This window comes from Carettochelys insculpta, chromosome 32, assembly GCF_033958435.1.
Source record: "Carettochelys insculpta isolate YL-2023 chromosome 32, ASM3395843v1, whole genome shotgun sequence".
Lineage (NCBI taxonomy): Eukaryota > Metazoa > Chordata > Testudines > Carettochelyidae > Carettochelys > Carettochelys insculpta.
In genome coordinates this window covers 4,745,802-4,770,155 of record NC_134168.1, presented here as the reverse complement: position 1 = coordinate 4,770,155, position 24,354 = coordinate 4,745,802, and the positions used below count along the sequence as shown (strand labels likewise).

The 24,354-nt window shown below is 73.2% G+C and overlaps 1 protein-coding gene across 5 annotated transcripts; it reads left to right on the top strand.

The window, feature by feature from the left end:
* Positions 1-2,532: 2,532 nt before the first annotated feature.
* On the top strand, positions 2,533-23,290 carry LOC142004776 (importin-4-like). Of its 5 annotated transcripts, none has more exons than XM_074982467.1 (28): positions 2,533-2,568; positions 10,640-10,770; positions 10,978-11,157; positions 11,594-11,659; positions 11,907-12,008; positions 12,590-12,673; positions 13,805-13,963; positions 14,046-14,099; positions 14,440-14,549; positions 14,667-14,775; positions 14,864-14,993; positions 15,408-15,521; positions 15,597-15,713; positions 16,250-16,373; positions 16,603-16,714; positions 17,719-17,843; positions 18,423-18,500; positions 18,603-18,660; positions 18,754-18,859; positions 19,146-19,339; positions 19,515-19,568; positions 19,645-19,770; positions 20,144-20,352; positions 20,816-20,948; positions 21,197-21,301; positions 21,505-21,574; positions 21,684-21,815; positions 21,897-23,290. In XM_074982467.1, exons 3-27 carry the CDS (start codon positions 11,128-11,130, stop codon positions 21,812-21,814), a joined length of 2,700 nt encoding a protein of 899 aa, XP_074838568.1. In that variant the 5' UTR covers positions 2,533-2,568; positions 10,640-10,770; positions 10,978-11,127; the 3' UTR covers position 21,815; positions 21,897-23,290. The 5 variants fall into 5 exon arrangements, with proteins under 5 accessions (XP_074838568.1, XP_074838567.1, XP_074838566.1 ...); XM_074982466.1 differs by having other exon boundaries at positions 10,978-11,199; XM_074982465.1 differs by lacking the exons at positions 10,640-10,770; positions 10,978-11,157 and having other exon boundaries at positions 2,540-2,568.
* The last annotated feature ends 1,064 nt before the right edge of the window (positions 23,291-24,354 follow it).

The window sequence follows — 24,354 nt, the reverse complement described above, 5'->3', positions numbered from 1 at the left end:
GGAACCCAGCTGTCCTGCCCCCCAACCCCACCCCCCGAACCCAGGTGTCCTCCCCCCCCCCCCGCGGAACCCAGGTGTCCTGCCCCCCATGGACCCCCACCACATAACGCCTGCCCTGGGTGCGCCCCCCGCCCCCCGCCCCCCGCTGCTGCTCTAACCAGTGGCCTCCACTGCCCCCTCCCGCTCCCCCCCCCCCCCCCCCCGTGCTCCCCTCCGCCCTAACCCTGGGACCCCCGCCGGCCGCCCCCGCCCCCCGGGCTAGGGGAGAACCCAGGTGTCCCGAGCCCGCAGGGACCCAGGCGTCCGGGCCCCGCCCCGCCCCGCCCCGCGCCCGCAGGGAGCAGGGCCGGGCTGGCGGCGCCGCGGCGCGCAGGGGGTTAACCCGAGTCCGCCCGGGCTGCGAGGGGCGGGGCCGGGGCCGCTCTAGCCGCCGGAAGCCGGAAGCCGGGACTCGTCTGCTCCGCTGCGCTGCACGTGCGGCCGCTGCGCTGCGCTCCCCTCCCCCCGCCATGGAGCTGGGCCGCCTGCTGGGCGAGCTGCTGCAGCCCGACACCGCGCGCCTGCAGCGGGTACCGCCGGGGGGGGCTCCCCATGGCTGGGGGCGGGGCTAGAGGAGGGTGACCCATGGCTGGGGGCGGGCTAGAGGGGGTTCCCCATGCGGGGAGCGGGGCTGGGGGGGTTCCCCATGGCTGGGGGTGGGGCTGGGGGGGGTTCCCCATGGCTGGGGGCGGGGCTAGAGGAGGGTGACCCATGGAGGGGGCGGGGCTAGGGGAGGTTCCCCATGGCTGGGGGCGGGGCTAGAGGGGGTTCCCCATGGAGGGAGCAGGGCTGGGGGAGGTTCCCCATGGCTGGGGCGGGGCTGAGGGGTTCCCCATGGCTGGGGGGTGGGACTAGAAGAGGATGACCCATGGAGGAGGCTGGGCTAGAGGAGAGTGACCCATGGAGGGGGCGGGGCTAGAGGGGGTTCCCCATGGAGGGGGCGGGGCTAGAGGGGGTTCCCCATGGAGGGAGCAGGGCTGGGGGAGGTTCCCCATGGCTGGGGTGGGGCTGAGGGGTTCCCCATGGCTGGGGGTGGGACTAGAAGAGGATGACCCATGGAGGAGGCTGGGCTAGAGGAGAGTGACCCATGGAGGGGGTGGGGCTAGAGGGGGTTCCCCATGGAGGGGGCGGGGCTAGAGGAGGTTCCCCATGGCTGGGGGTGGGACTAGAGGAGGATGACCCATGGAGGAGGCTGGGCTAGAGGAGAGTGACCCATGGAGGGGGGGGGGGGCTAGAGGGGGTTCCCTATGGCTGGGGGTGGGGCTAGGGGGTGCCCCACGGAGGGGGCGAGGCTACAGGGGGCTGCCCAGGGTGGAGCAGGAGAAGGGTGACCCATTGCCGGGGGCGGGGTCAGAGGGGTTCCCCATGGCTGGGGGTGGGGCTAGAGGGGGTTCCCCATGGCTGGGGCGGGGCTAGAGGGGGTTCCCTATGGCTGGGGGTGGGGCTAGGGGGTGCCCCACGGAGGGGGCGAGGCTACAGGGGGCTGCTCAGGGTGGAGCAGGAGAAGGGTGACCCGTTGCTGGGAACAGAGGTAGACGAGACAAGGCCTTCGGGAGCTACCCGGTGTGGGGGTGGGGCTAGAGGAGAGTGACCCATTGGTGGGGGCAGGGCTAGAGGGGGCGCCCCATGGAGGAGCTGGGGCCACCAGGAGCTGCCTGGGGTGGGGCTGGATGAGGGCTGCTCCCGTTGGGGGGCGGGGCATTGGGAGGGATGACAGGCTGGGGGAGGGGAGCTCTGCCCCACAGTGGAGCTAGAAGTGGGTAGGGAGATGAGAGGGGCTCTGCCCCCCATCTGGGGGTGGGGGATCTCGCCCCCCTGACAGCATCTGTCCTCCCCCAGGCCACCGCCCAGCTGCGCGAGGCCTTTCGGCACCCCGAGGTGGTGCCCCAGCTGTGCCAGCTGCTGGCTGGGGACCCTGCCCCCCAGGTGAGTACCCCCACCGCCCCCCCGGCTCTCCCTGCCCCCTGGGTGAGTTCCCCCCGCCCCCCAGCTCTCCCTGCCCCCCAGGTGAGTCCCCCCTGCCCCCCAGCTCTCCCTGCCCCCTGGGTGAGTTCCCCCCGCCCCCCAGCTCTCCCTGCCCCCCAGGTGAATCCCCCCTGCCCCCCAGCTCTCCCTGCCCCCCGGGTGAGTACCCCCCACCGCCCCCCCCGGCTCTCCCTGCCCCCTGGGTGAGTTCCCCCCGCCCCCCAGCTCTCCCTGCCCCCCAGGTGAATCCCCCCCTGCCCCCCCGGCTCTCCCTGCCGCCCGGGTGAGTTCCCCCCTGCCCCCCCGGCTCTCCCCGCCCCCCGGGTGAGTCCCCCCCCCGGCTCTCGCTGTCTCTCTCTGCCCCCAGGTCCGGCAGCTGGCGGCCGTGCTCCTGCGCCGGCGTCTCACCAGGCACTGGCGGAAGCTGCCTCCCGCCGAGCAGGACAGGTGGGTGCTGGGGCGCTGGGTGCCCCCTCCGCGGGGCTGGGCTGGGCCCCCCCTGACCCCTTCTCTCGCCCCCAGGCTGAAGAGCTCGGTGCTGGGAGCCCTGCAGCAGGAACCTGAGTGAGTGTTGGGGGCCCAGAGCCCCCGGCAGCTTCCCCCGATCCCCTGCCCCCCCGGCCTGCGTCTCTCACCCCCCCCGGGCCTGCCCTCCTGACCCCCATCGCCCCCGGCAGCTTCCCCCGATCCCTCCCCCCCCAGCCTGCGTCTCTCGCGCCCCCCCCCCCCGGGCCTGCCCTCCTGACCCCCATCGCCCCCGGCAGCTTCCCCCGATCCCCTCCCCCCCCAGCCTGCGTCTCTCGCGCCCCCCCCCCCGGGCCTGCCCTCCTGACCCCCATCGCCCCCGGGCAGCTTCCCCCGATCCCCTCCCCCCCCAGCCTGCGTCTCTCACCCCCCCCGCCGGGCCTGCCCTCCTGACCCCCATCGCCCCGGCAGCTTCCCCGATCCCCTCCCCCCCAGCCTGCGTCTCTCACCCCCCCCGCCGGGCCTGCCCTCCTGACCCCCATCGCCCCCGGCAGCTTCCCCCGATCCCCTGCCCCCCCGGCCTGTGTCTCTCGCGCCCCCCGCCGGGCCTGCCCTCCTGACCCCCATCGCCCCCGGCAGCTTCCCCGATCCCCTCCCCCCCAGCCTGCGTCTCTCACCCCCCCCCGCCGGGCCTGCCCTCCTGACCCCCATCGCCCCCGGCAGCTTCCCCCGATCCCCTGCCCCCCCCGGCCTGCGTCTCTCACCCCCCCCGGGCCTGCCCTCCTGACCCCCATCGCCCCCGGCAGCTTCCCCCGATCCCCTCCCCCCCCAGCCTGCGTCTCTCGCGCCCCCCCCCCCGGGCCTGCCCTCCTGACCCCCATCGCCCCCGGCAGCTTCCCCCGATCCCCTCCCCCCCCAGCCTGCGTCTCTCGCGCCCCCCCCCCCCGGCCTGCCCTCCTGACCCCCATCGCCCCCGGCAGCTTCCCCCGATCCCCTCCCCCCCCAGCCTGCGTCTCTCACCCCCCCCGCCGGGCCTGCCCTCCTGACCCCCATCGCCCCCGGCAGCTTCCCCCGATCCCCTCCCCCCCCAGCCTGCGTCTCTCACCCCCCCCGCCGGGCCTGCCCTCCTGACCCCCATCGCCCCCGGCAGCTTCCCCGATCCCCTGCCCCCCCGGCCTGTGTCTCTCGCGCCCCCGCCGGGCCTGCCCTCCTGACCCCCATCGCCCCCGGCAGCTTCCCCCGATCCCCTCCCCCCCCAGCCTGCGTCTCTCACCCCCCCCGCCGGGCCTGCCCTCCTGACCCCCATCGCCCCCGGCAGCTTCCCCGATCCCCTGCCCCCCCCGGCCTGCGTCTCTCGCCCCCCCCCGCCGGGCCTGCCCTCCTGACCCCCATCGCCCCCGGCAGCTTCCCCCGATCCCCTGCCCCCCCCCGGCCTGCGTCTCTCGCGCCCCCCCCCGCCGGGCCTGCCCTCCTGACCCCCATCGCCCCCGGCAGCTTCCCCCGATCCCCTGCCCCCCCCCCGGCCTGCGTCTCTCACCCCCCCCGCCGGGCCTGCCCTCCTGACCCCCATCGCCCCCGGCAGCTTCCCCCCGATCACCCTGCCCCCCCCCGGCCTGCGTCTCTCACCCCCCCCCGCCGGGCCTGCCCTCCTGACCCCCATCGCCCCCGGCAGCTTCCCCCGATCCCCTCCCCCCCCAGCCTGTGTCTCTCGCGCCCCCCCCGCCGGGCCTGCCCTCCTGACCCCCATCGCCCCCGGCAGCTTCCCCCGATCCCCTGCCCCCCCCGGCCTGCGTCTCTCACCCCCCCCCGCCGGGCCTGCCCTCCTGACCCCCATCGCCCCCGGCAGCTTCCCCCGATCCCCTGCCCACCCCGGCCTGCGTCTCTCACCCCCCCCCGCCGGCCTGCCCTCCTGACCCCCATCGCCCCCGGCAGCTTCCCCCGATCCCCTGCCCCCCCGGCCTGCGTCTCTCACCCCCCCCCGCCGGGCCTGCCCTCCTGACCCCCATCGCCCCCGGCAGCTTCCCCCGATCCCCTGCCCCCCCCCCGGCCTGCATCTCTCACCCCCCTGGGCCTGCCCTCCTGACCCCCATCGCCCCCAGCAGCTTCCCCCGATCCCCTGCCCCCCCCCAGCCTGTGTCTCTCGCCCCCCCCCCCCGGGCCTGCCCTCCTGACCCCCATCGCCCCCAGCAGCTTCCCCCGATCCCCTCCCCCCCCAGCCTGTGTCTCTCACCCCCCCCCCCCCCCTGGGCCTGCCCTCCTGACCCCCATCGCCCCCGGCAGCTTCCTCCGATCCCCTCCCCCCCAGCCTGTGTCTCTCGCGCCCCCCCCCCCCCGGGCCTGCCCTCCTGACCCCCATCGCCCCCGGCAGCTTCCTCCGATCCCCTCCCCCCCCAGCCTGTGTCTCTCGCCCCCCCCCGCCCGGGCCTGCCCTCCTGACCCCCATCGCCCCCAGCAGCTTCCCCCGATCCCCTCCCCCCCCAGCCTGTGTCTCTCGCGCCCCTGGGCCTGCCCTCCTGACCCCATCGCCCCCGGCAGCTTCCCCCGATCCCCTGCCCACCCCCCCTGCCTGTGTCTCTCGCCCCCCCCCCCCCGGGCCTGCCCTCCTGACCCCCATCGCCCCCGGCAGCTTCCCCTGATCCCCTGCCCCCCCCGGCCTGCGTCTCTCGCCCCCCCCCGCCGGGCCTGCCCTCCTGACCCCCATCGCCCCCGGCAGCTTCCCCGATCCCCTGCCCCCCCCGGCCTGCGTCTCTCGCGCCCCTGGGCCTGCCCTCCTGACCCCCATCGCCCCCGGCAGCTTCCCCCGATCCCCTCCCCCCCTGCCTGCATCTCTCACCCCCCCCCCCCCGGGCCTGCCCTCCTGACCCCCATCGCCCCCGCAGCTTCCCCCGATCCCCTGCCCCCCCCCCCGGCCTGCGTCTCTCCCCCCCCGGGCCTGCCCTCCTGACCCCCATCGCCCCCGGCAGCTTCCCCCGATCCCCTCCCCCCCCGGGCCTGCCCTCCTGACCCCCATCGCCCCCGGCAGCTTCCCCCGATCCCCTGCCCCCCCCCCCGGGCTGCGTCTCTCACCCCCCTGGGCCTGCCCTCCTGACCCCCATCGCCCCCGGCAGCTTCCCCCGATCCCCTGCCCCCCCCGGCCTGCGTCTCTCACCCCCCCGGGCCTGCCCTCCTGACCCCCATCGCCCCCGGCAGCTTCCCCGATCCCCTGCCCCCCCCCCGGCCTGCGTCTCTCACCCCCTCGGGCCTGCCCTCCTGACCCCCATCGCCCCCAGCAGCTTCCCCCGATCCCCTGCCCCCCAGCCTGCATCTCTCACCCCCCCCGCCGGGCCTGCCCTCCTGACCCCCATCGCCCCCAGCAGCTTCCCCCGATCCCCTGCCCCCCCCCCGGCCTGTGTCTCTCACCCCCCCCGCCAGGCCTGCCCTCCTGACCCCCATCGCCCCCAGCAGCTTCCCCCAATCCCCTGCCCCCCCAGCCTGCATCTCTCACCCCCCCGGGCCTGCCCTCCTGACCCCCATCGCCCCCGGCAGCTTCCCCCGATCCCCTGCCCCCCCCCGGCCTGCGTCTCTCACCCCCCCCGCCAGGCCTGCCCTCCTGACCCCCATCGCCCCCAGCAGCTTCCCCCGATCCCCTGCCCCCCCCAGCCTGTGTCTCTCACCCCCCCCCCCCGGGCCTGCCCTCCTGACCCCCATCGCCCCCGGCAGCTTCCCCCGATCCCCTGCCCCCCCCCGGCCTGTGTCTCTCACCCCCCCGGGCCTGCCCTCCTGACCCCCATCGCCCCCGGCAGCTTCCCCCGATCCCCTGCCCCCCCCCGGCCGCCTGCGTCTCTCACCCCCCCACCCCCCGGGCCTGCCCTCCTGACCCCCGTCGCCCCCGGCAGCTTCCCCCGATCCCCTGCCCCCCCCCGGCCTGCGTCTCTCACCCCCCCCCCCCCGGGCCTGCCCTCCTGACCCCCATCGCCCCCGGCAGCTTCCCCCGATCCCCTGTCCCCCCCCGCCTGAGTCTCTCGCGCCCCCCCCCCCGGGCCTGCCCTCCTGACCCCCATCGCCCCCGGCAGCTTCCCCCGATCCCCTGCCCCCCCAGCCTGCGTCTCTCACCCCCCCCGGGCCTGCCCTCCTGACCCCCATCGCCCCCGGCAGCTTCCCCCGATCCCCTGCCCCCCCAGCCTGCGTCTCTCACCCCCCCGGGCCTGCCCTCCTGACCCCCATCGCCCCCGGCAGCTTCCCCCGATCCCCTGCCCCCCCCCGGCCTGCATCTCTCACCCCCCCGGGCCTGCCCTCCTGACCCCCATCGCCCCCGGCAGCTTCCCCCGATCCCCTCCCCCCCCGGCCTGCGTCTCTCACCCCCCCGGGCCTGCCCTCCTGACCCCCATCGCCCCCGGCAGCTTCCCCAATCCCCTTCCCCCCCCAGCCTGTGTCTGTCGCCCCCCCCTCCCCCGGGCCTGCCCTCCTGACCCCCATCGCCCCCGGCAGCTTCCCCCGATCCCCTGCCCCCCCCGGCCTGTGTCTCTCACCCCCCCCCGCCGGGCCTGCCCTCCTGACCCCCATCGCCCCCGGCAGCTTCCCCCGATCCCCTCCCCCCCCCGGCCTGCGTCTCTCACCCCCCCCGCCGGGCCTGCCCTCCTGACCCCCATCGCCCCCGGCAGCTTCCCCCGATCCCCTCCCCCCCCCGGCCTGCGTCTCTCACCCCCCCCGCCGGGCCTGCCCTCCTGACCCCCATCGCCCCCGGCAGCTTCCCCCGATCCCCTCCCCCCCCCGGCCTGCGTCTCTCGCCCCCCCCGGGCCTGCCCTCCTGACCCCCATCGCCCCCGGCAGCTTCCCCCGATCCCCTGCCCCCCCCGGGCCTGCCTTCCTGACCCCCGTCGCCCCCAGCAGCTTCCCCCGATCCCCTGCCCCCCCAGCCTGCATCTCTCACCCCCCCCGCCGGGCCTGCCCTCCTGACCCCCATCGCCCCAGCAGCTTCCCCCGATCCCCTGCCCCCCCCCGGCCTGTGTCTCTCACCCCCCCCGCCAGGCCTGCCCTCCTGACCCCCATCGCCCCCAGCAGCTTCCCCCGATCCCCTGCCCCCCCAGCCTGCATCTCTCACCCCCCCCGCCGGGCCTGCCCTCCTGACCCCATCGCCCCCAGCAGCTTCCCCGATCCCCTGCCCCCCCCCCGGCCTGTGTCTCTCACCCCCCCCGCCAGGCCTGCCCTCCTGACCCCCATCGCCCCCAGCAGCTTCCCCCAATCCCCTGCCCCCCAGCCTGCATCTCTCACCCCCCCGGGCCTGCCCTCCTGACCCCCATCGCCCCCGGCAGCTTCCCCCGATCCCCTGCCCCCCCCAGCCTGCATCTCTCACCCCCCCCGCCGGGCCTGCCCTCCTGACCCCCATCGCCCCCGGCAGCTTCCCCCGATCCCCTGCCCCCCCCCGGCCTGCGTCTCTCACCCCCCCCGCCAGGCCTGCCCTCCTGACCCCCATCGCCCCCAGCAGCTTCCCCCGATCCCCTGCCCCCCCCAGCCTGTGTCTCTCACCCCCCCCCCCCCGGGCCTGCCCTCCTGACCCCCATCGCCCCCGGCAGCTTCCCCCGATCCCCTGCCCCCCCCCGGCCTGCGTCTCTCACCCCCCCCCCCCCCCCCGGGCCTGCCCTCCTGACCCCCATCGCCCCCAGCAGCTTCCCCTGATCCCCTCCACCCCCAGCCTGTGTCTCTCACCCCCCCCCCCGGGCCTGCCCTCCTGACCCCCATCGCCCCCGGCAGCTTCCCCCGATCCCCTGCCCCCCCCAGCCTGTGTCTCTCACCCCCCCCCCCCCCGGGCCTGCCCTCCTGACCCCCATCGCCCCCGGCAGCTTCCCCCGATCCCCTGCCCCCCCCCCGGCCTGTGTCTCTCACCCCCCCGGGCCTGCCCTCCTGACCCCCATCGCCCCCGGCAGCTTCCCCCGATCCCCTGCCCCCCCCCGGCCTGCGTCTCTCACCCCCCCACCCCCCGGGCCTGCCCTCCTGACCCCCGTCGCCCCCGGCAGCTTCCCCCGATCCCCTGCCCCCCCCCGGCCTGCGTCTCTCACCCCCCCCCCCCCGGGCCTGCCCTCCTGACCCCCATCGCCCCCGGCAGCTTCCCCCGATCCCCTGTCCCCCCCCGCCTGAGTCTCTCGCGCCCCCCCCCCCGGGCCTGCCCTCCTGACCCCCATCGCCCCCGGCAGCTTCCCCCGATCCCCTGCCCCCCCAGCCTGCGTCTCTCACCCCCCCCGGGCCTGCCCTCCTGACCCCCATCGCCCCCGTCAGCTTCCCCCGATCCCCTCCCCCCCCAGCCTGCGTCTCTCACCCCCCCTGGGCCTGCCCTCCTGACCCCCATCGCCCCCGGCAGCTTCCCCCGATCCCCTCCCCCCCCGGCCTGCATCTCTCACCCCCCCGGGCCTGCCCTCCTGACCCCCGTCGCCCCCGGCAGCTTCCCCGATCCCCTGCCCCCCCCCGGCCTGCATCTCTCACCCCCCCGGGCCTGCCCTCCTGACCCCCATCGCCCCCGGCAGCTTCCCCCGATCCCCTCCCCCCCCCGGCCTGCGTCTCTCACCCCCCCGGGCCTGCCCTCCTGACCCCCATCGCCCCCGGCAGCTTCCCCCAATCCCCTTCCCCCCCCAGCCTGTGTCTGTCGCCCCCCCCTCCCCCGGGCCTGCCCTCCTGACCCCCATCGCCCCCGGCAGCTTCCCCCGATCCCCTGCCCCCCCCGGCCTGTGTCTCTCACCCCCCCCCGCCGGGCCTGCCCTCCTGACCCCCATCGCCCCCAGCAGCTTCCCCCGATCCCCTGCCCCCCCCCCGGCCTGCGTCTCTCACCCCCCTGGGCCTGCCCTCCTGACCCCCATCGCCCCCAGCAGCTTGCCCCCCCCCGGCCTGCATCTCTCACCCCCCCCACCGGGCCTGCCCTCCTGACCCCCATCGCCCCCCGCAGCTTCCCCCGATCCCCTGCCCCCCCCCGGCCTGCGTCTCTCACCCCCCCCCCGGGCCTGCCCTCCTGACCCCCATCGCCCCCGGCAGCTTCCCCCGATCCCCTCCCCCCCCCCGGCCTGCGTCTCTCACCCCCCCGGGCCTGCCCTCCTGACCCCCATCGCCCCCGGCAGCTTCCCCCGATCCCCTTCCCCCCCCAGCCTGTGTCTGTCGCCCCCCCCCTCCCCCGGGCCTGCCCTCCTGACCCCCATCGCCCCCGGCAGCTTCCCCCGATCCCCTGCCCCCCCCGGCCTGTGTCTCTCGCCCCCCCCCCCCGCCGGGCCTGCCCTCCTGACCCCCATCGCCCCTGGCAGCTTCCCCCGATCCCCTGCCCCCCCCGGCCTGTGTCTCTCGCCCCCCCCCCCCCGCCGGGCCTGCCCTCCTGACCCCCATCGCCCCTGGCAGCTTCCCCCGATCCCCTGCCCCCCCCGGCCTGCATCTCTCACCCCCCCCCCCCCGCCGGGCCTGCCCTCCTGACCCCCATCGCCCCCGGCAGCTTCCCCCGATCCCCTGCCCCCCCCGGCCTGTGTCTCTCGCCCCCCCCCGCCAGGCCTGCCCTCCTGACCCCCATCGCCCCTGGCAGCTTCCCCCGATCCCCTCCCCCCCCAGCCTGCATCTCTCACCCCCCCCCCCCGCCGGGCCTGACCCCCATCACCCCCGGCAGCTTCCTCCGATCCCCTGCCCCCCCCGGCCTGTGTCTCTCGCCCCCCCCACCCCCGGGCCTGCCCTCCTGACCCCCGTCGCCCCCAGCAGCTTCCTCCGATCCCCTGCCCCCCCCGGCCTGCATCTCTCACCCCCCCCCGGGCCTGTCCCTTTGACCTCCGTTGCCCCCAGCAGCTTCCCCCGATCCCCTTCCCCCCCCGGCCTGCGCCTCTCACCCCCCCCCCCCGGGCCTGTCCCTTTGACCTCCGTTGCCCCCCGGTGGCTTCCCCCGATCCCCTTCCCCCTGGCCTGCGCCTCTCACCCACCCCCGGCCTGTCCCCCGACCTCCGTTGCCCCCCGGTGGCTTCCCCCCGATCCTCTCCCTGCCACCCCACTGCGTCCCCCGGCCTGCATCTCCACCCCCCCCCCGGCCTCCCTCCTGATCCCCTTCCCCCCCCAGTAGCTTCTCCCTGATCCCCTGCGCCCCCCCAGCCCCCCACTGCCTGCATCTCCCCCCCCATTCCCTGTCCCTCCTGCCCCCCGGTGGCCCCGCCGCTGGCAGCCGCGTTTCTCCCGCCAGGCACCAGGTCTCGGTGGCGCTGGCCCAGCTGGCTGCCCTGCTGCTGCGCCAGGAGGGGGCCGGAGCGCTGGCCCCAGCTCCTGCAGCTCGTCCAGCAGGGGGCGCGCGGCCCCGACCCCCAGCGCTGCCAGGTATGGGCGGGGCCAGGGGGCGGGGCCATGGCGGTTGGGGGCGGGGCCTTGAGGTGAGCGATTGGGAGGGGGGCTTTGCAGAGGATGGGCGGGGCCTGGAGCTGGATGGGTGGGGCCTGGAGGCAGTTGGGGGCGTGGTTTGGTGGGGTGGACGGGGGAGGGGGGGCTCTGACCAGAGGGTTCGTCTCCCCCTCCCCCGCCCCGCAGGTCTCGCTGCTGGTGCTGAGCTCGGCGCTGGATGTGACCCCCGAGGCCTTCGCCCCCCAGTACCCGGCGTTGCTCCGGCTCTTCCACTCGGTGCTGGGCCGGCGCGGCCAGCCGGGGGCCCTCTACTACAGCCTGCGGGGGCTGAGCGCCATGGCCGCCGGGCTGGGCTCCGACCACCTGGTGAGCCCCCCGGATCCCCCCAGCGCCCTCCCCGACCCCCCCCGTGAGCCCCCAGGACCTCCCCGGCCCCCCCCCAGGACCTCACCCCCCCGTGAGCCCCCAGGACCTCCCCGGCCACCCCCCAGCGCCCTCACCCCCCCCGTGAGCCCCCAGGACCTCACCAATCCCCCTTCTAGTGTCCTCAGTCCCCCATGAGCCCCCTGGATCTCCCCGACCCCCCCCAAGCACCTCAGACCCCACTGATCCCCCCCCAACGATCCCGCTGGTCTCCCCACCATTTCCACCCCCCATATCCCACGTCCCTTGGACTTTTCTGTGCCATAGTCTCCTGGGCCTTGTCTTTGTCTCCCCCAATGTCCCCAGACCCTGGCCCTGCCCCACTCCCCCCCCGCCCAAACCGCAGGGGCCCCCTCAGCCAGGCTCTCTCTGCCCCCAGACGCTCGCTCGCTCGCTAGTCCCAAAGATCATCTCTGCTCTCCGGGAGCTGATCCCTGCCAACGAGGTGAGGGGCTGGGGGTGTGTGGCTGTGCCGAGGCGTGTTCTTGGCGTGTGCTTGGCGTGTGCCTGTCTGACGGGTGGGGCGGGGCGCACGCCCGAGCGTGTGTGTGGCCAGTCGTTGGCAGGGCTCGACGCGAGGCAGGGCTGCGGTGACGGGAGGCGGGGGAGTGTCCTCGGCGCGAGGCTGAACGCCGACCTGGCGCCATGTGGGGGCGCTGGGCCCTTCACCTGGTCGCATCCCCCCCCGCCAGGCACACGCCAGCGAGGCCATGGAGGTGTTGGACGAGCTGATGGAGAGCGAGGTCTCCGTCATCGTCCCGCACCTCTCCGACGTCGTCGCCTTCTGCCTTGAGGTGAGCCAGGACCCAGGTGGCCGGGCGGCCCCCTTCTCCCCGCCCCCGGCGGGACCCAGGCGTCCGGGCAGAGCTTCTCCCCGCCCCCGGCGGGACCCAGGCGTCCGGGCAGAGCTTCTCCCCGCCCCCGGCGGGACCCAGGCGTCCGGGCAGAGCTTCTCCCCGCCCCCGGCGGGACCCAGGCGTCCGGGCAGAGCTTCTCCCCGCCCCCGGCGGGACCCAGGCGTCCGGGCAGAGCTTCTCCCCGCCCCCGGCGGGACCCAGGCGTCCGGGCAGAGCTTCTCCCCGCCCCCAGCGGGACCCAGGCGTCCGGGCGGCCCCCATCCCCCCCTCCTCCCCCCAGTGGGGTCTGGGCGTCCCCCTTTCCCCCTCTCCCGCCCCCAACGTGATGCAGGTGTCTGAGGGGAGCTTCCCCCTCTCTCCCCACCCCGGCGGGACCCATCCCCCCCTCCTCCCCCCAGTGGGGTCTGGGCGTCCCCCTCTCCCACCCCCAACGTGACTCAGGTGTCCGAGGGGAGCTTCCCCCTCTCTCCCCTCCCGCGGGGGACCCAGGCATCGCCCACGGTGTCGGCTCCCCCCAGGTGGCGTCGAACCAGGCGCTGGGTGACGACCTGCGGGTGAAGGCTCTCACCACTCTCTGCTTTCTCATCAAACTGCGGGGCAAGGTAGGGGGCCGCTGGGGGGCCAGGCTGGTGGAGGGGGGCGTTGGGGGGGCTGGGAGTTAAGAGGTTCAGGATCTAAGCCTGGATTTTGGAGAGACTGGGAATCAGGGTCTGTCCCCGGGCAGCGCTGGGATTTGGGGGGGCCATGGCTCAGGCTGGGCTGGGTTTAAGGGTCCAGAGACCAGGCTGTGTTTGGGGGGCTGGGGCTGGGACTCGAGCTGAGTTTAGGGGTTCAGAGGTCAGTCTGGGATCTGGGGGACCAGGGCTCAGGCTGGGCTGGTTTCGGGGTTCAGGGCTGGGGTGGGTTTCGGGGCTCGGAGGCCAGGCTGGATTGCGGGGCTATCCCAGGGCTTAGGCTAGGCTGGGTTTTTGGGTTCAGAGGTTAGGCTGGGATTTCGGGGAGCCAGGGTTCAGGCTGGGTTGGTTTTGAGGTTCAGAATCCAGGCTGGGTTTGCGGGGGGCTGTCTGGGGCTCAGGCCAGGATTGGGGGGGCTGGTCCAGGGCTCAGGCTAGGCTGGGTTTTGGGGTTCAGAGGTCAGGCTGGGATTTGGAGGGGCCAGGGTTCAGGCTGGGCTGGTTTTGGGGATTGGAGGCCAGGCTGGGTTCGCGGGGGGCTGTCTGGGGCTCACGCTGGGTTTAGGGGCTCAGGACTGGGCCGGGTTCAGGGGCTCTGGCTGGGATCGGGGGGCGGGCCCGGTCCAGGGCTCAGGCTAGGCTGGGTTTTGGGGTTCAGAGGTCAGGCTGGGATTTGGGGGGGCCAGGGTTCAGGCTGGGCTGGTTTTGGGGTTCGGAGGCCAGGCTGGGTTCGCGGGGGGCTGTCTGGGGCTCATGCTGGGTTCAGGGGCTCAGGCCAGGATCGGGGGGGGGCCAGGCCAGGATCGGGGGGGGGGGGCCGGTCCAGGGCTCAGGCTAGGCTGGGTTTTGGGGTTCAGAGGTCAGGCTGGGATTTGGGGGGGCCAGGGTTCAGGCTGGGCTGGTTTTGGGGTTCGGAGGCCAGGCTGGGTTCGCGGGGGGCTGTCTGGGGCTCACGCTGGGTTCAGGGGCTCAGGCCAGGATCGGGGGGGGGGGCCGGTCCAGGGCTCAGGCTGGGCTGGCTGTGGGGGGGCCGTGCGGGGCTCAGGCTCTGCCCCCCAGGTGGTGCTGAAGCAGCGGCTGCTGCCCCCGCTGCTGGCCGCCCTGTTCCCCATCCTGAGCGCGGAGCCGCCCCCGGGACAGCTGGACGCGGAGGACCAGGAGGAGGAGGAGCTGCTGGAGGGGGGCGACGCGCAGACCCCCAAGCACGCGGCTGCCCAGGTGAGCCCCTCCCCCGGCGCCGCCACCACCCTGCCCCTGCCGGGCCTGCAGCCCCCCTCACCCATGTCCCCCCGGCCCCCAGGTGATCGACATGCTGGCTTTGCACCTGCCTCCCGAGAAACTCTTCCCCCAGCTGGTGAGCGCCTGGGGCGGGGCTGGGCTGGCTGGGGGCGGGGCTTGCAGCTGGATGGGCGGGGCCAGCTCAGGCAGAGTGTGTGGTAGGGAGGCCTGGGGGCGGGGCCAGTGGCAGGATGGGGTCGGGGTGGGGCCTGAGGGCGGGCGGAGGCTGTGGCAGGATTGGGTGGATGGTGCTGGGTTGGGGTGGGGCTATGGGGGGGCGGGGCCTGTGGTGGGGAGGCCTGGGGGTGGGGCCAGTGGGGGGTGGGGCCTAAGGGCGGAGGCTGGGACAGGATTGGGCGGATGGCACTGTGTGGGGGCGGGGCCTGCGTCAGGGTAACCGCCTCCTCCGCCCCCAGATGCCGTACCTGGAGCCGGCCCTGCAGAGCCCCCGGCCCTACGAGCGCAAGGCCGGGCTCATGGTCGTGGCCGTGCTGGCCGAGGGCTGCGGGGATCACATCCGCACCAGGTGGGGCGCGCCCCGGCGACTCGCCCCTGGCGGCGGTACGGGGCATAGGACACGCGCTGGGCGGGGGAGGGGCCGGCTCGGGGTCCCCTGACCAGCCCCCTGCCGCCCCCTCCCCAGGCACCTGCAGGCCCTGCTGGGGGTGATCTGCCGGGCGCTGGCGGAGGACAGCCTGGTCGTGCGCAGCGCCGCCCTCTTCGCGCTGGGGCAGTTCTCGGAGCACATGCAGGTCAGGGGCGGGCTCGGGGGGAGGGGAGGGGGGGCCCCCCAGAGGCGGATGGGGGGCCCTCGGCTGACTCTGGCCCCCCCCACCCCAGCGCGACATGGCGGCCTTTGCGGGGGAGGTGCTGCCACTCCTGCTGTCCTACCTGCGGGGGGTGGAGCCGGCGCAGGGGGGGCACCTGGCCAAGGCCTACTACGCCCTGGAGAACTTCGTGGAGAGCCTCGGTGAGGACCCCGGCGTCCGGGACGGCCCCCCATCCCCTCTGCCCCCCCCCCGTTCCCACTGCAGGACCCCGGCGTCCGGGACGGCCCCCCATCCCCTCTGCCCCCCCCCCCATTCCCACTGCAGGACCCCGGCGTCCGGGATGGCCCCCCCCCCCACCCTCCAATCCCACTGCAGGACCCCGGCATCCGGGACGGCCCCCCCCCCCAATCCCACTGCAGGACCCCGGCGTCCAGGACGGGCCCCCCTCCACTTCCACTATAGGCCCCCAGCATCTGGGATGGGGCCCCCCCACAGGCCCCCGGCATCCGGGACGGCCCCACCCCCACTCCCTGTGGGCCACCGGCGTCCAGGATGGGCCCCTCCCCCCTCCACACGTGGGACCCCGGCGTCCGGGCACTGACCTGTCCCGGCAGGGCCCCGGGTGGAGCTGTTCCTGCCGGCGCTGGTGGAGCAGGCGCTGGGGACCCTGCGCGCCCCAGGGGGGCCCCGCCCCAAGGAGTTGGCCATCAGTGCCCTGGGGGCCATCGGTGAGTGACACCCCCCCCAGCCCCGCCGAGCTCCGCCCCCTCCGCCCCCCGCTGACCCCGCCCCCTCCCTCGCAGCCTCGGCCGCCGAGCGCGCCCTGGGGCCCTACCTGCCCCCCATCCTGGAGCAACTGCACCACTTCCTGCCCCCCGGCGCCCCCCAGGAGCAGCGCCCCCTGCAGTGCCAGGCTGTGGGTGAGTGGCCGGGGCAGGGGGGAGGGAGGGGCGGGGCTTGAGCCTGGGGATTGGCGGGTTCCTAGCCCAGCCCCCTGTCCAGTATAAAGGGAGGGAGGGTAAGGGGGCGGGCCTTAGACGCTTGGGCCTGTGTGATTGGCACGATTGTGGCTGTGCTCTCCAGGGAAAGGGGAGGGTGTGGGGGCGGGGCCCCAGGGAAGGGGCGGGGCCTGGGTGCCTGGGATTGTCAGGTGCCTGGCTCCGCCCTGAGGCAGGGGAAAGGGGGGAGGGTGTGGGGGCGGGGCCCCAGGGCAGGGGCGGGGCCTGGGTGCCCGGGATTGGCAGGCGCCTGGCTCCGCCCTGAGGCAGGGGAAAGAGGGGAGGGTGTGGGGGCGGGGCCTCAGGGAAGGGGCGGGGCCTGGGTGCCCGGGATTGGCAGGCGCCTGGCTCCGCCCTGAGGTGGGGGGAAAAGGGGGAGGGTGTGGTGGGGAGGGCGAGGCCTGGGCAGGAGCCGGCATGGGATTGGCCGGCTCCTAGCCCCCCCACCCCCCCCTCAGAGACGCTGGCGGTGCTGGTGCGGGCGCTGGGTGCCGAGGCGGGGCCGGGGCTGGCAGAGGAGAGCTGCCAGCTGGGGCTGGCCCTGGCCGAGGGCTGTGAGGACCCCGACCTGCGGCGCTGCGCGTGAGTCCCCCCGCGGCCCCCCGGCCATCGCTTAGCCCCGGCCCCCCGGCCATCGCTTAGCCCCGCCCCCCTTCCTCCCCCCGCGGCCCCCCGGCCATCGCTTAGCCCTGCCTCTGCTCCCCCCATATCTCCCCTTCCTGCCCCCCTGCCATCGGCCCCCTCCCCATCAGCCGGGCCCCCCTCCCTGGCCCTGGCCCTGGCCCCCCCACTTCTGACTCTGCCCCCCCAGGTACAGCCTCTTCGCCGCCCTCTCCTGCGTCCTGGGGGACGGCCTAGCCCCCCACCTGCCCCAGATCGTCACTTTGCTGCTGTGCTCCCTCAAGTCCACTGAGGGCCTCGTGGTGAGCACCGAGCGTGGGGCTGCGAGCTTCCCCCGGCGGTGCCTGGGGTGGGGGAGGTTGTGGGGCTGCGAGCTTCCCCCGGCGGTGCCTGGGGTGGGGGAGGTTGTGGGGCTGCGAGCTTCCCCCGGCGGTGCCTGGGGTGGGGGAGGTTGTGGGGCTGCGAGCTTCCCCCGGCGGTGCCTGGGGTGGGGGAGGTTGTGGGGCTGCGAGCTTCCCCCGGCGGTGCCTGGGGTGGGGTGGGGGGGTCAGGGGGCTGCGAGCTTCCCCCGGCGGTGCCCTGGGGTCGGGGGGCTGCGAGCTTCCCCCGGCGGTGCCCTGGGGTCCGGGGGGGGGGAGGTTGTGGGGCTGCGAGCTTCCCCCGGCAGTGCCTGGGGTGGGGTGGGGTGGGGGGGGTCAGGGGGCTGCGAGCTTCCCCCAGCGGTGCCCTGGGGTCGGGGCGCTGCGAGCTTCCCCCGGCGGTGTCCCGGGGTCGGGGGGGGGCGGGTCGTGGGGCTGCGAGCTTCCCCCGGCGGTGCCCTGGGGTTGGGGGGGGGGGCGGGTCGTGGGGCTGCGAGCTTCCCCCGGCGGTTGCCCCGGGGTCGGGGGGGGGGCGGGTCGGGGGGCTGCGAGCTTCCCCCGGCGGGTGCCCCGGGGTCGGGGGGGGGGGCGGGGCGGGGGGCTGCGAGCTTCCCCCGGCGGTGCCTGGGGTGGGGTGGGGGGGTCGGGGCGCTGCGAGCTTCCCCTGGCGGTGCCCCGGGGTCGGGGGGTGCGAGCTTCCCCCGGCGGTGCCCTGGGGTCGGGGCGCTGCGAGCTTCCCCCGGCGGTGCCCCGGGGTCGGGGGGTGCGAGCTTCCCCCGGCGGTGCCCTGGGAGGGGGTGTTCGTGGGGTTTCGAGTGTACCCTGGCAGTGCCGTGGGGGGGAGGGTCGTGGAGCTGTGAGCTTCCCCTGGCGGTGCCCGGGGCGGGCCAGTTGGGGCACAGGCAGGCCCCCCAGTGCCACTGGGCTGTGACCCCTTGTCCCCCCAGCCGCCCCCCGAGGATAGCAGCTCCTTCCTGCTGTTCGAGGAGGAGGAGGAGGAGGAGGCCGAGGTGGAGGGGGACGAAGATCTGGACGAGCTGGAGGACGACACCGACGAGGAGGAGGAGTTCGGGTGGGGAGGGCTTGGCTGTGGTGGGCGGGAGCTGGGGGGGGCAGTGCTCTGGGGGCCAGGGGCACAGACTGGGACTGGGGGGGGCTGTGGCTGGGGGCCGTTGGGGGGGGCTGTGCTCTGGGGGCACAGACTGGGGCTGGGGGGCAAAGCCGGGGGGCTGTAGCCAGAGGGTGTGGGGGGGCTGAGCTTTGGGGTCCGGGGGCACAGACTGGGGCCAGGGGGTGTTGGAGGGGCTGGGGGTCAGAGCCGGAGGGTGTTGGGGGGCTGAGCTCTGGGGTCTGGGGGCACAGACTGGGGCCAGGGGGTGTTGAGGGGCTGGGGGTCAGAGCCGGAGGGTGTGGGGGGGCTGAGCTTTGGGGTCTGGGGGCACAGACTGGGGCCGGGGGGTGTTGGAGGGGCTGGGGGTCAGAGCCGGAGGGTGTGGGGGGGGCTGAGCTTTGGGGTCCGGGGGCACAGACTGGGGCCGGGGGGGCTGGGGGTCAGAGCCGGAGGGTGTTGGGGGGCTGAGCTCTGGGGTCCAGAGCTGGGGGCTGTGGCACAGTCGGGGGGCCGCGCCCCCTTAACCCCCGCGCCCCCCAGGCTGAGCGTGGGCAGCGCCTTCGTGGAGGAGAAGGACGCCGCCTGTGCGGCGCTGGGGGAGATCGCCGCCAACGCCAGGTACGGGGGGGGGGCAGGGCGGCCGGGGGCGGGGGGGGGCGCGACTTGCCCGTCTGTCCGTCTGTCCCTCCCAGCGCCTGTCTGTCCGTCTGTCCCTCCCAGCGTCGCCTTCCTGCCCTACCTGGAGAGCTGCCTGCCTGAGGTCTGCCGCCTGCTGGAGGTACGGGGGGGGGGCCCCGGGGCGGGGGGGGGCAGGGTTAACCCTCTCTTGGCCGCCCCCCCCCTCCACTCGCCCCTCTTTGTGTCTCCCCAGTTCCCCCACCCGAGCGTCCGCAAAGCCGCCTACGAAGCCCTGGGCCAGTTCTGCGTGGCGCTGCAGCGGGTCTGCGAGCGGGACCCCTCCGAGCCCCACGCCGCCGGTGAGAGGGGGCACCGCTGGGGGAAGCTCACAGCCTGGGGGGTGAGGAGGGGAGGGAGGAGCCAGGCCCAGACAGCCCGGGGGGCGGGGGAGAGGGGTGGGAAGGCAGGGGAGGGGAGACTGGGGCACCCCTGGAGGAAGCTCGCAGCCCCGGGGTGGGGGGTGGGAGGGAGGAGAGGGACCGGGCCGGGGCACCCCTGGGGGAAGCTCGCAGCCCTGGGGGGGGGATGGGAGGGGGGCAGGGCACCCCCGGGGGACGCTCGCAGCCCAGCCGGTCTCTCCCCCAGCGCTGCGGCGGCTGCTGGGGCTGGCGCTGCCGGCCATGGCGCAGGGCGTGCGGCAGGAGCGGGAGCGGCCGGTGGCCATGGCGGTGCTGGAGGCGCTGGGCGTGGTGCTGGGCGCCTGCCGGCAGGAGGCGCTACGCGAGCCGGGGCGGCTGGAGGAGCTGGCCGGGACCCTGCGGGCTGTGCTGGAGCGGAAGGTACCGGCTGGGGGGCGGCTCCGTTCCTGCCGACGGGCGCTGCCGGGGCAGCTCGCGGGCGGGGACGCCACTGGTCGGAGGAGTGGTGTACGGGGGGCTCGGGGCACAGAAAGAGGCGAGTGGGGCCAGCCCCCAATTCAGGGGGCCCTGGGACTGACGGCCCCTCTCCCCGCAGACAGCCTGCCAGGACGAGGGCCTGGAGGAGGAAGACGAGGATGACGAGGAGCAGGTGGGCGCCGGGCCGGGGGCAGGTGGGGAGTGGGGGGGTTGGGGGCGCAGGGGAGCTCACCCCACTCCCCCCCCAGGCAGAGCAGGACGCCATGCTGCTGGAGTACGCGGGGGAGGCCCTCCCCGCCCTGGCCGTGGCTGCGGGGGGCGACGCCTTCGCCCCGTATTTCGCCGGCTTCCTGCCTCTGCTGCTTAACAAGCTGGTGAGTTGTCCCGTCCCCCAGCCGCCCCCACCGGGGGACCCAGGCGTCCGGGCCGGTTCTCCGCCCCACCCCCGGGGGACCCAGGCGTCCGGGCCAGTTCTCCGCCCCACCCCCAGGCGTCCGGGCCGGTTCTCCCCCGCCCCCCGGGACCCAGGCGTCCGGGCTGGTTCTCCTCCCGCCCCCCCCCCCCCCCCCCCCCGGCGTCCAGACTGGTTCTCCTCCCCCCACCCCCACCCCCACCCCCGACCCAGGCATCTGGGCCGGTTCTTCACCGCCCCCCCCCCCCCCCCCCCCCCCAGGGACCCAGGCATCCGGGCCCCCCGTCACCCAACCTCCGTTCTCCCCTGCCTCTCCCCCCCCCCCCCCCCCCCAGAAGCCTAGCTGCTCAGTGGCAGAGCGCTCCTTTGCCGTGGGGACGCTGGCGGAGGCGGTGGTGGGGCTGGGCCGGGCCACGGCCCCCTTCGTACCCCGGCTCCTGCCCCCCTTCCTGGGGGCCGCCCGGGACCCCGACCCCGAGGTGCGCAGCAACGGCGTCTTCGCACTGGGCGTGCTGGCCGAGCATGGCGGGGATGTCCTGCTCCCGTATCCTGACCCACAGCGCCGTGGGGCTCTGCTCATAGCCTGACCCCAACCAGCCTAGGCTGAGGGAGTGGGGTGAGGGGTGCGTGAGACATAGCGGAAGGGCTGTTTCCATAGCCTGACCCATAGCGCTATGGGGCACTACTTCCACAGCTTGACCCACAAGGGGGATGGGGGCTGCTTGACCCATAGCAGTGGAATTGGGTGGGGGAGCTGCTTCTAAAATCCGACCCACAGCAGGAGGGGCTGGGGAGGCTGCCTGACCTACACTGGGGGTCTGCTCTTATAACTGACTCACAGTGGAGGCTCACGGATTTTCTGATGCCCCGTTGTGGGGGCCGTTCCCATAGCCTGACCCACGGCGAGGGGTGACATCTGGGTGGCCGGGTTGGGAGCTGCAGGGGGCTGGCTGGACCTGTGGGGCGCGTGGGACCCCCAGCCCCCTTTTCCTTGACCCTGGCCCCAGACAGTACCCCAAGGTCCTGGCCCTGCTGGCTGGGGGCAGCGCCCAGGAGCCCAACGCCCGAGTCCGGGACAACGTCTGTGGGGCTGTCGCACGCATGATTCTCAGCCAGCCCCAGGCCCTGCCTCTCGGCCAGGTGAGCGGGTTTGGGGGCAGGGGATGGGGCTGGGAATGTCCCATCTAGGGGGCTGGCTGGCTGGCGTTCTCCTCTAGGGGGTGCCGGATGTGGGGCGGGGAAGGGTACCAGCTGGCTTGGCGGGTAGGGAGTGGGGCACGGGGCTGTCCTCTGGGGGGCACTGGCTGGGGAGGAAGTGGGTGGGTAAAGTCTTCCCTCTAGATGTAGGTCGCAGCTGACTGTGGGTCTCCTGCCTTCCCAACCCCCAGGTGTTCCCAGCCCTGCTCCGCTCCCTGCCCCTCACGGAGGATTTCGAGGAGAATAAAACAGTTTTCCGCTGTATCAGTTTCCTGTACGAACACGACCCCCAGCAGGTACCGCCTCGGGGGGCTGGAGGGCAGGGAGGGGGGCTGAGCTGGGGCTTTGGAAGAAAGGAGTGCGAAGTATAAGGGTTAAGTCCCCTGGAATAAGGGAGTTGGGGGTTGGACCTGGGGCCGCCTGTATCTGTGGGGTGTATTTGGGGGTGACAGGGTGGGGGTATCTGGGGCTCACACACCTGTTGCTACCCCCCAACCAGGTGCTACAGCAGCTGGGGGAGGTGGTGCGGGTCAGCAGCGTCGTCTTAGGGACCGAGCAGCTGCCAGCAGGTAAGTTGGGGGGTGCCCCATAGGGAGGGGGCTGGGGATCCCCCTTCGCCTTCCCCTGCATTGGAGGGGTCTGCTCCTCTTTGACAAACACCCCCCGGCTGACCCCCAGATGCACAGGCGTCTCTGCTGTCCCTTCTGCGGCATCTGTGCGCCCGCTGCCCCCTAGAGTTCCAGGCAGCCCTGCAGGCCCTGCCCCCTGACGCCAGCGCCCGAATCAGTGGGGCCCTCAGCTCTGCGTGAGGTGAGTGGGGTGGGGTGGGGCAGGGTGGGGCGTTTTGCTGAGAATAGCTCTCATGGTGTCTTCTCGCCCCTCCTCGGTCAGGTGATCCCCCCAGCGAGGACAGTCACACCGCTTCCGCCTGTTCTCCTACCATTGGCTGACCGGATCCATCTCCAGATGGCCAGCTCTGGGGCCCCCAGATCCTCCGGATTATTCTCATCTCGGGGGGCCGTTGGGGGCAGAGGATTGAGCTGCAGCCGCCTGTATCCTGCACTATCACAGGAGGGACTGTAGTTTTGAGTCTGTTCTGCTTGTGTTTTTCCCCTCCGCACTGCTATCAACGGGGGATCCAAGTACTCTCTGGTCACCGTTTGCCTGTAACGTTCCCCTTGTGGAGGAGTTTTAGCGCCTGTTGGATTCTCCTCCTTCAATGAAAGAGCAGATTCAGAGCGTCGTTTGAACGGATACCGCAGCACCCCATCACTCGGAGGAGGTCAGTCTGTGTTTGCAGTGCGGTTGTAGGAAGACACCCACTCATGTTGTGATTCGGTTGTGTCACCGAATTATGTGCATTGTCGTTCTCATTTTGAACCAGCTCCTCCTGGGTGTTTCGCTGTTCTTCACAGAGTTGAGGCAGATTCGCCTGTAATTGTTGTTGCCATGGAAAGGGGGTCAGTCTTGTTCTTATACCGTTGGCCTGTAGGTTTTTGGATCTTGTTGCTCGCCTGTATTTATTCTCCCTTTGCCGATGGCAGTTGTCCCTGTTAACCACTTCGCCTGTAGGTTTTTCAGCCACCACGCTGACAGGATAACCGTGCTCAGCTGCTGTGACTGTAGGCGGATTTTTGTCCAGCTGTTGAACCATTTTGCCTGTTCTTTCACCAAGCGCAGTGGTGGGGAGTTTGAATCCGGTAGTCATTTTGGTTCACCTGTACATATGTCACTCCTCTCAAATGAGGGGGGATTTCTTTGCTCAGTTTGCCTGTAAGTTTTCACCCAATCTCATTGCTGGAGTCTTGTTGTTACCCATCTCACCCCCTCTGTCATTCATCCTGTGAGGGAGTTGACTTCGCATTATAAACCAGTGTGCCTGTATCACCCACACTGCTGGTCTTCCTTCCCCTGCCGGCTCCAGCTTGTGGGGCTGTGTCTTCGAGGGTAACAGGTCCGCCTGTATGTTCACCTATCGTCGTGCAGGTGGTTTCATTTCAGTGACAGTGTGTTCCGCCTGTAGGACTTCACCTCCAGAAGAGCAGTGTCTATCTTAATCAGTTTGGCTGACTTCTTTTTCTCCCCCACCCTCCGCTGCTGTTCTACTGGGGCCAGAGCAGCCACCCCGCTTAGGGGCGGTGGTGTTGGGGGGTGGTTTTGTCTGAGCGATTTCCCACACCCCCGATTCCTGTATTTAACATTTCTCTGCCTTTTGACTGTTGTTTTTGATGACAGAAAAAATCTCTATATTCTCTACCTTGAAATAAAATAATCTTTGCTGCAAAGAGTTGGATTGTGTGGGGAGGAGAGGGGGAGCCTAAGTTCTGCCCCCTTCACTGGTTACCGGGGTAGGGGGCTGTGATGAAGTGGGGGATACCTGTGTGTGTGTGTGAGTGGCTCACAGAGGGTGTGGGGCTCCTGCTGAGGGTAACCTTGACGACCAGGTAACACCTTTGTACTGCAGACAAAGGAGGAGGTGGAGCCTGAGGGGTTTGAATTGGAACTGGGAGTTGGAAGCAGTTAGTCTGGGCTGGGAGAGAGAGAGAGACAAAGGAGGGGGCCAGGCCCCAGCTCTGGGGGCCCCTCGGGGCCTCCTCTCCTCAACATGGATGAAACTGGCTGTCTCTACCTGCTGTACTGACTCCTCTGTATAATGCTGTGTCCTGTCGGCTAATAAACCTGCTGTTCTCCTGCTGAGTGAAAGACTCTCCTGCCTGCAGACAGGGTGCAGAGCTTGGGGGACCCCAGAACCCCATCACACTGGTGTCAGGAGTGGGATGTTCTGCACCCCGAGGATGGAGCATCCAGCAGTAAGTGACCGGGGCCCTGGAAGAAGTGGGGCCTGCGAGATCCAGGTGTGCTGAAGGGCAGTGAGGTGCAGTTCCCCAAGGCGGAGGGGCCTGCGGCCGAACCCAAGCAACTGCGGTCGTGGTTCTCGAGAGGGGGTGTCACACCCGAGGAGGGGTTACTCCTGGGAATCTGTTGGAGTCGGTCCCAGAAGGTGGAGGGGCCGAGAGCCCAACCCCCAGGAACAAGTGACCCCTGAGGAGGCTGACGCTGAATGAGTTCTTCCCAAGACAGTGTGCTCATGGTCCCTGAGAGCGGGTGTCGCACTGAAGAAGGGGTTCCGCTGGGAGTCTGTTGGAGTCGGTCCCAGAGGGCGGAGGGGCCTACGGCCTAACCCTGGGCAGCTTGTGACCCGCAAGGAGCCTGGCACACTGAAGGGATTCTTCCAGGAATCGTGGGGTGCAGAGGGCATCAGCCTGAGAGCCTGCAACCACGCTGAGCAACTCCGCTGTGAAGTGGCAGCACCTGGAAACTGAATCGAGATTAAAGAAGCTGGACAAGG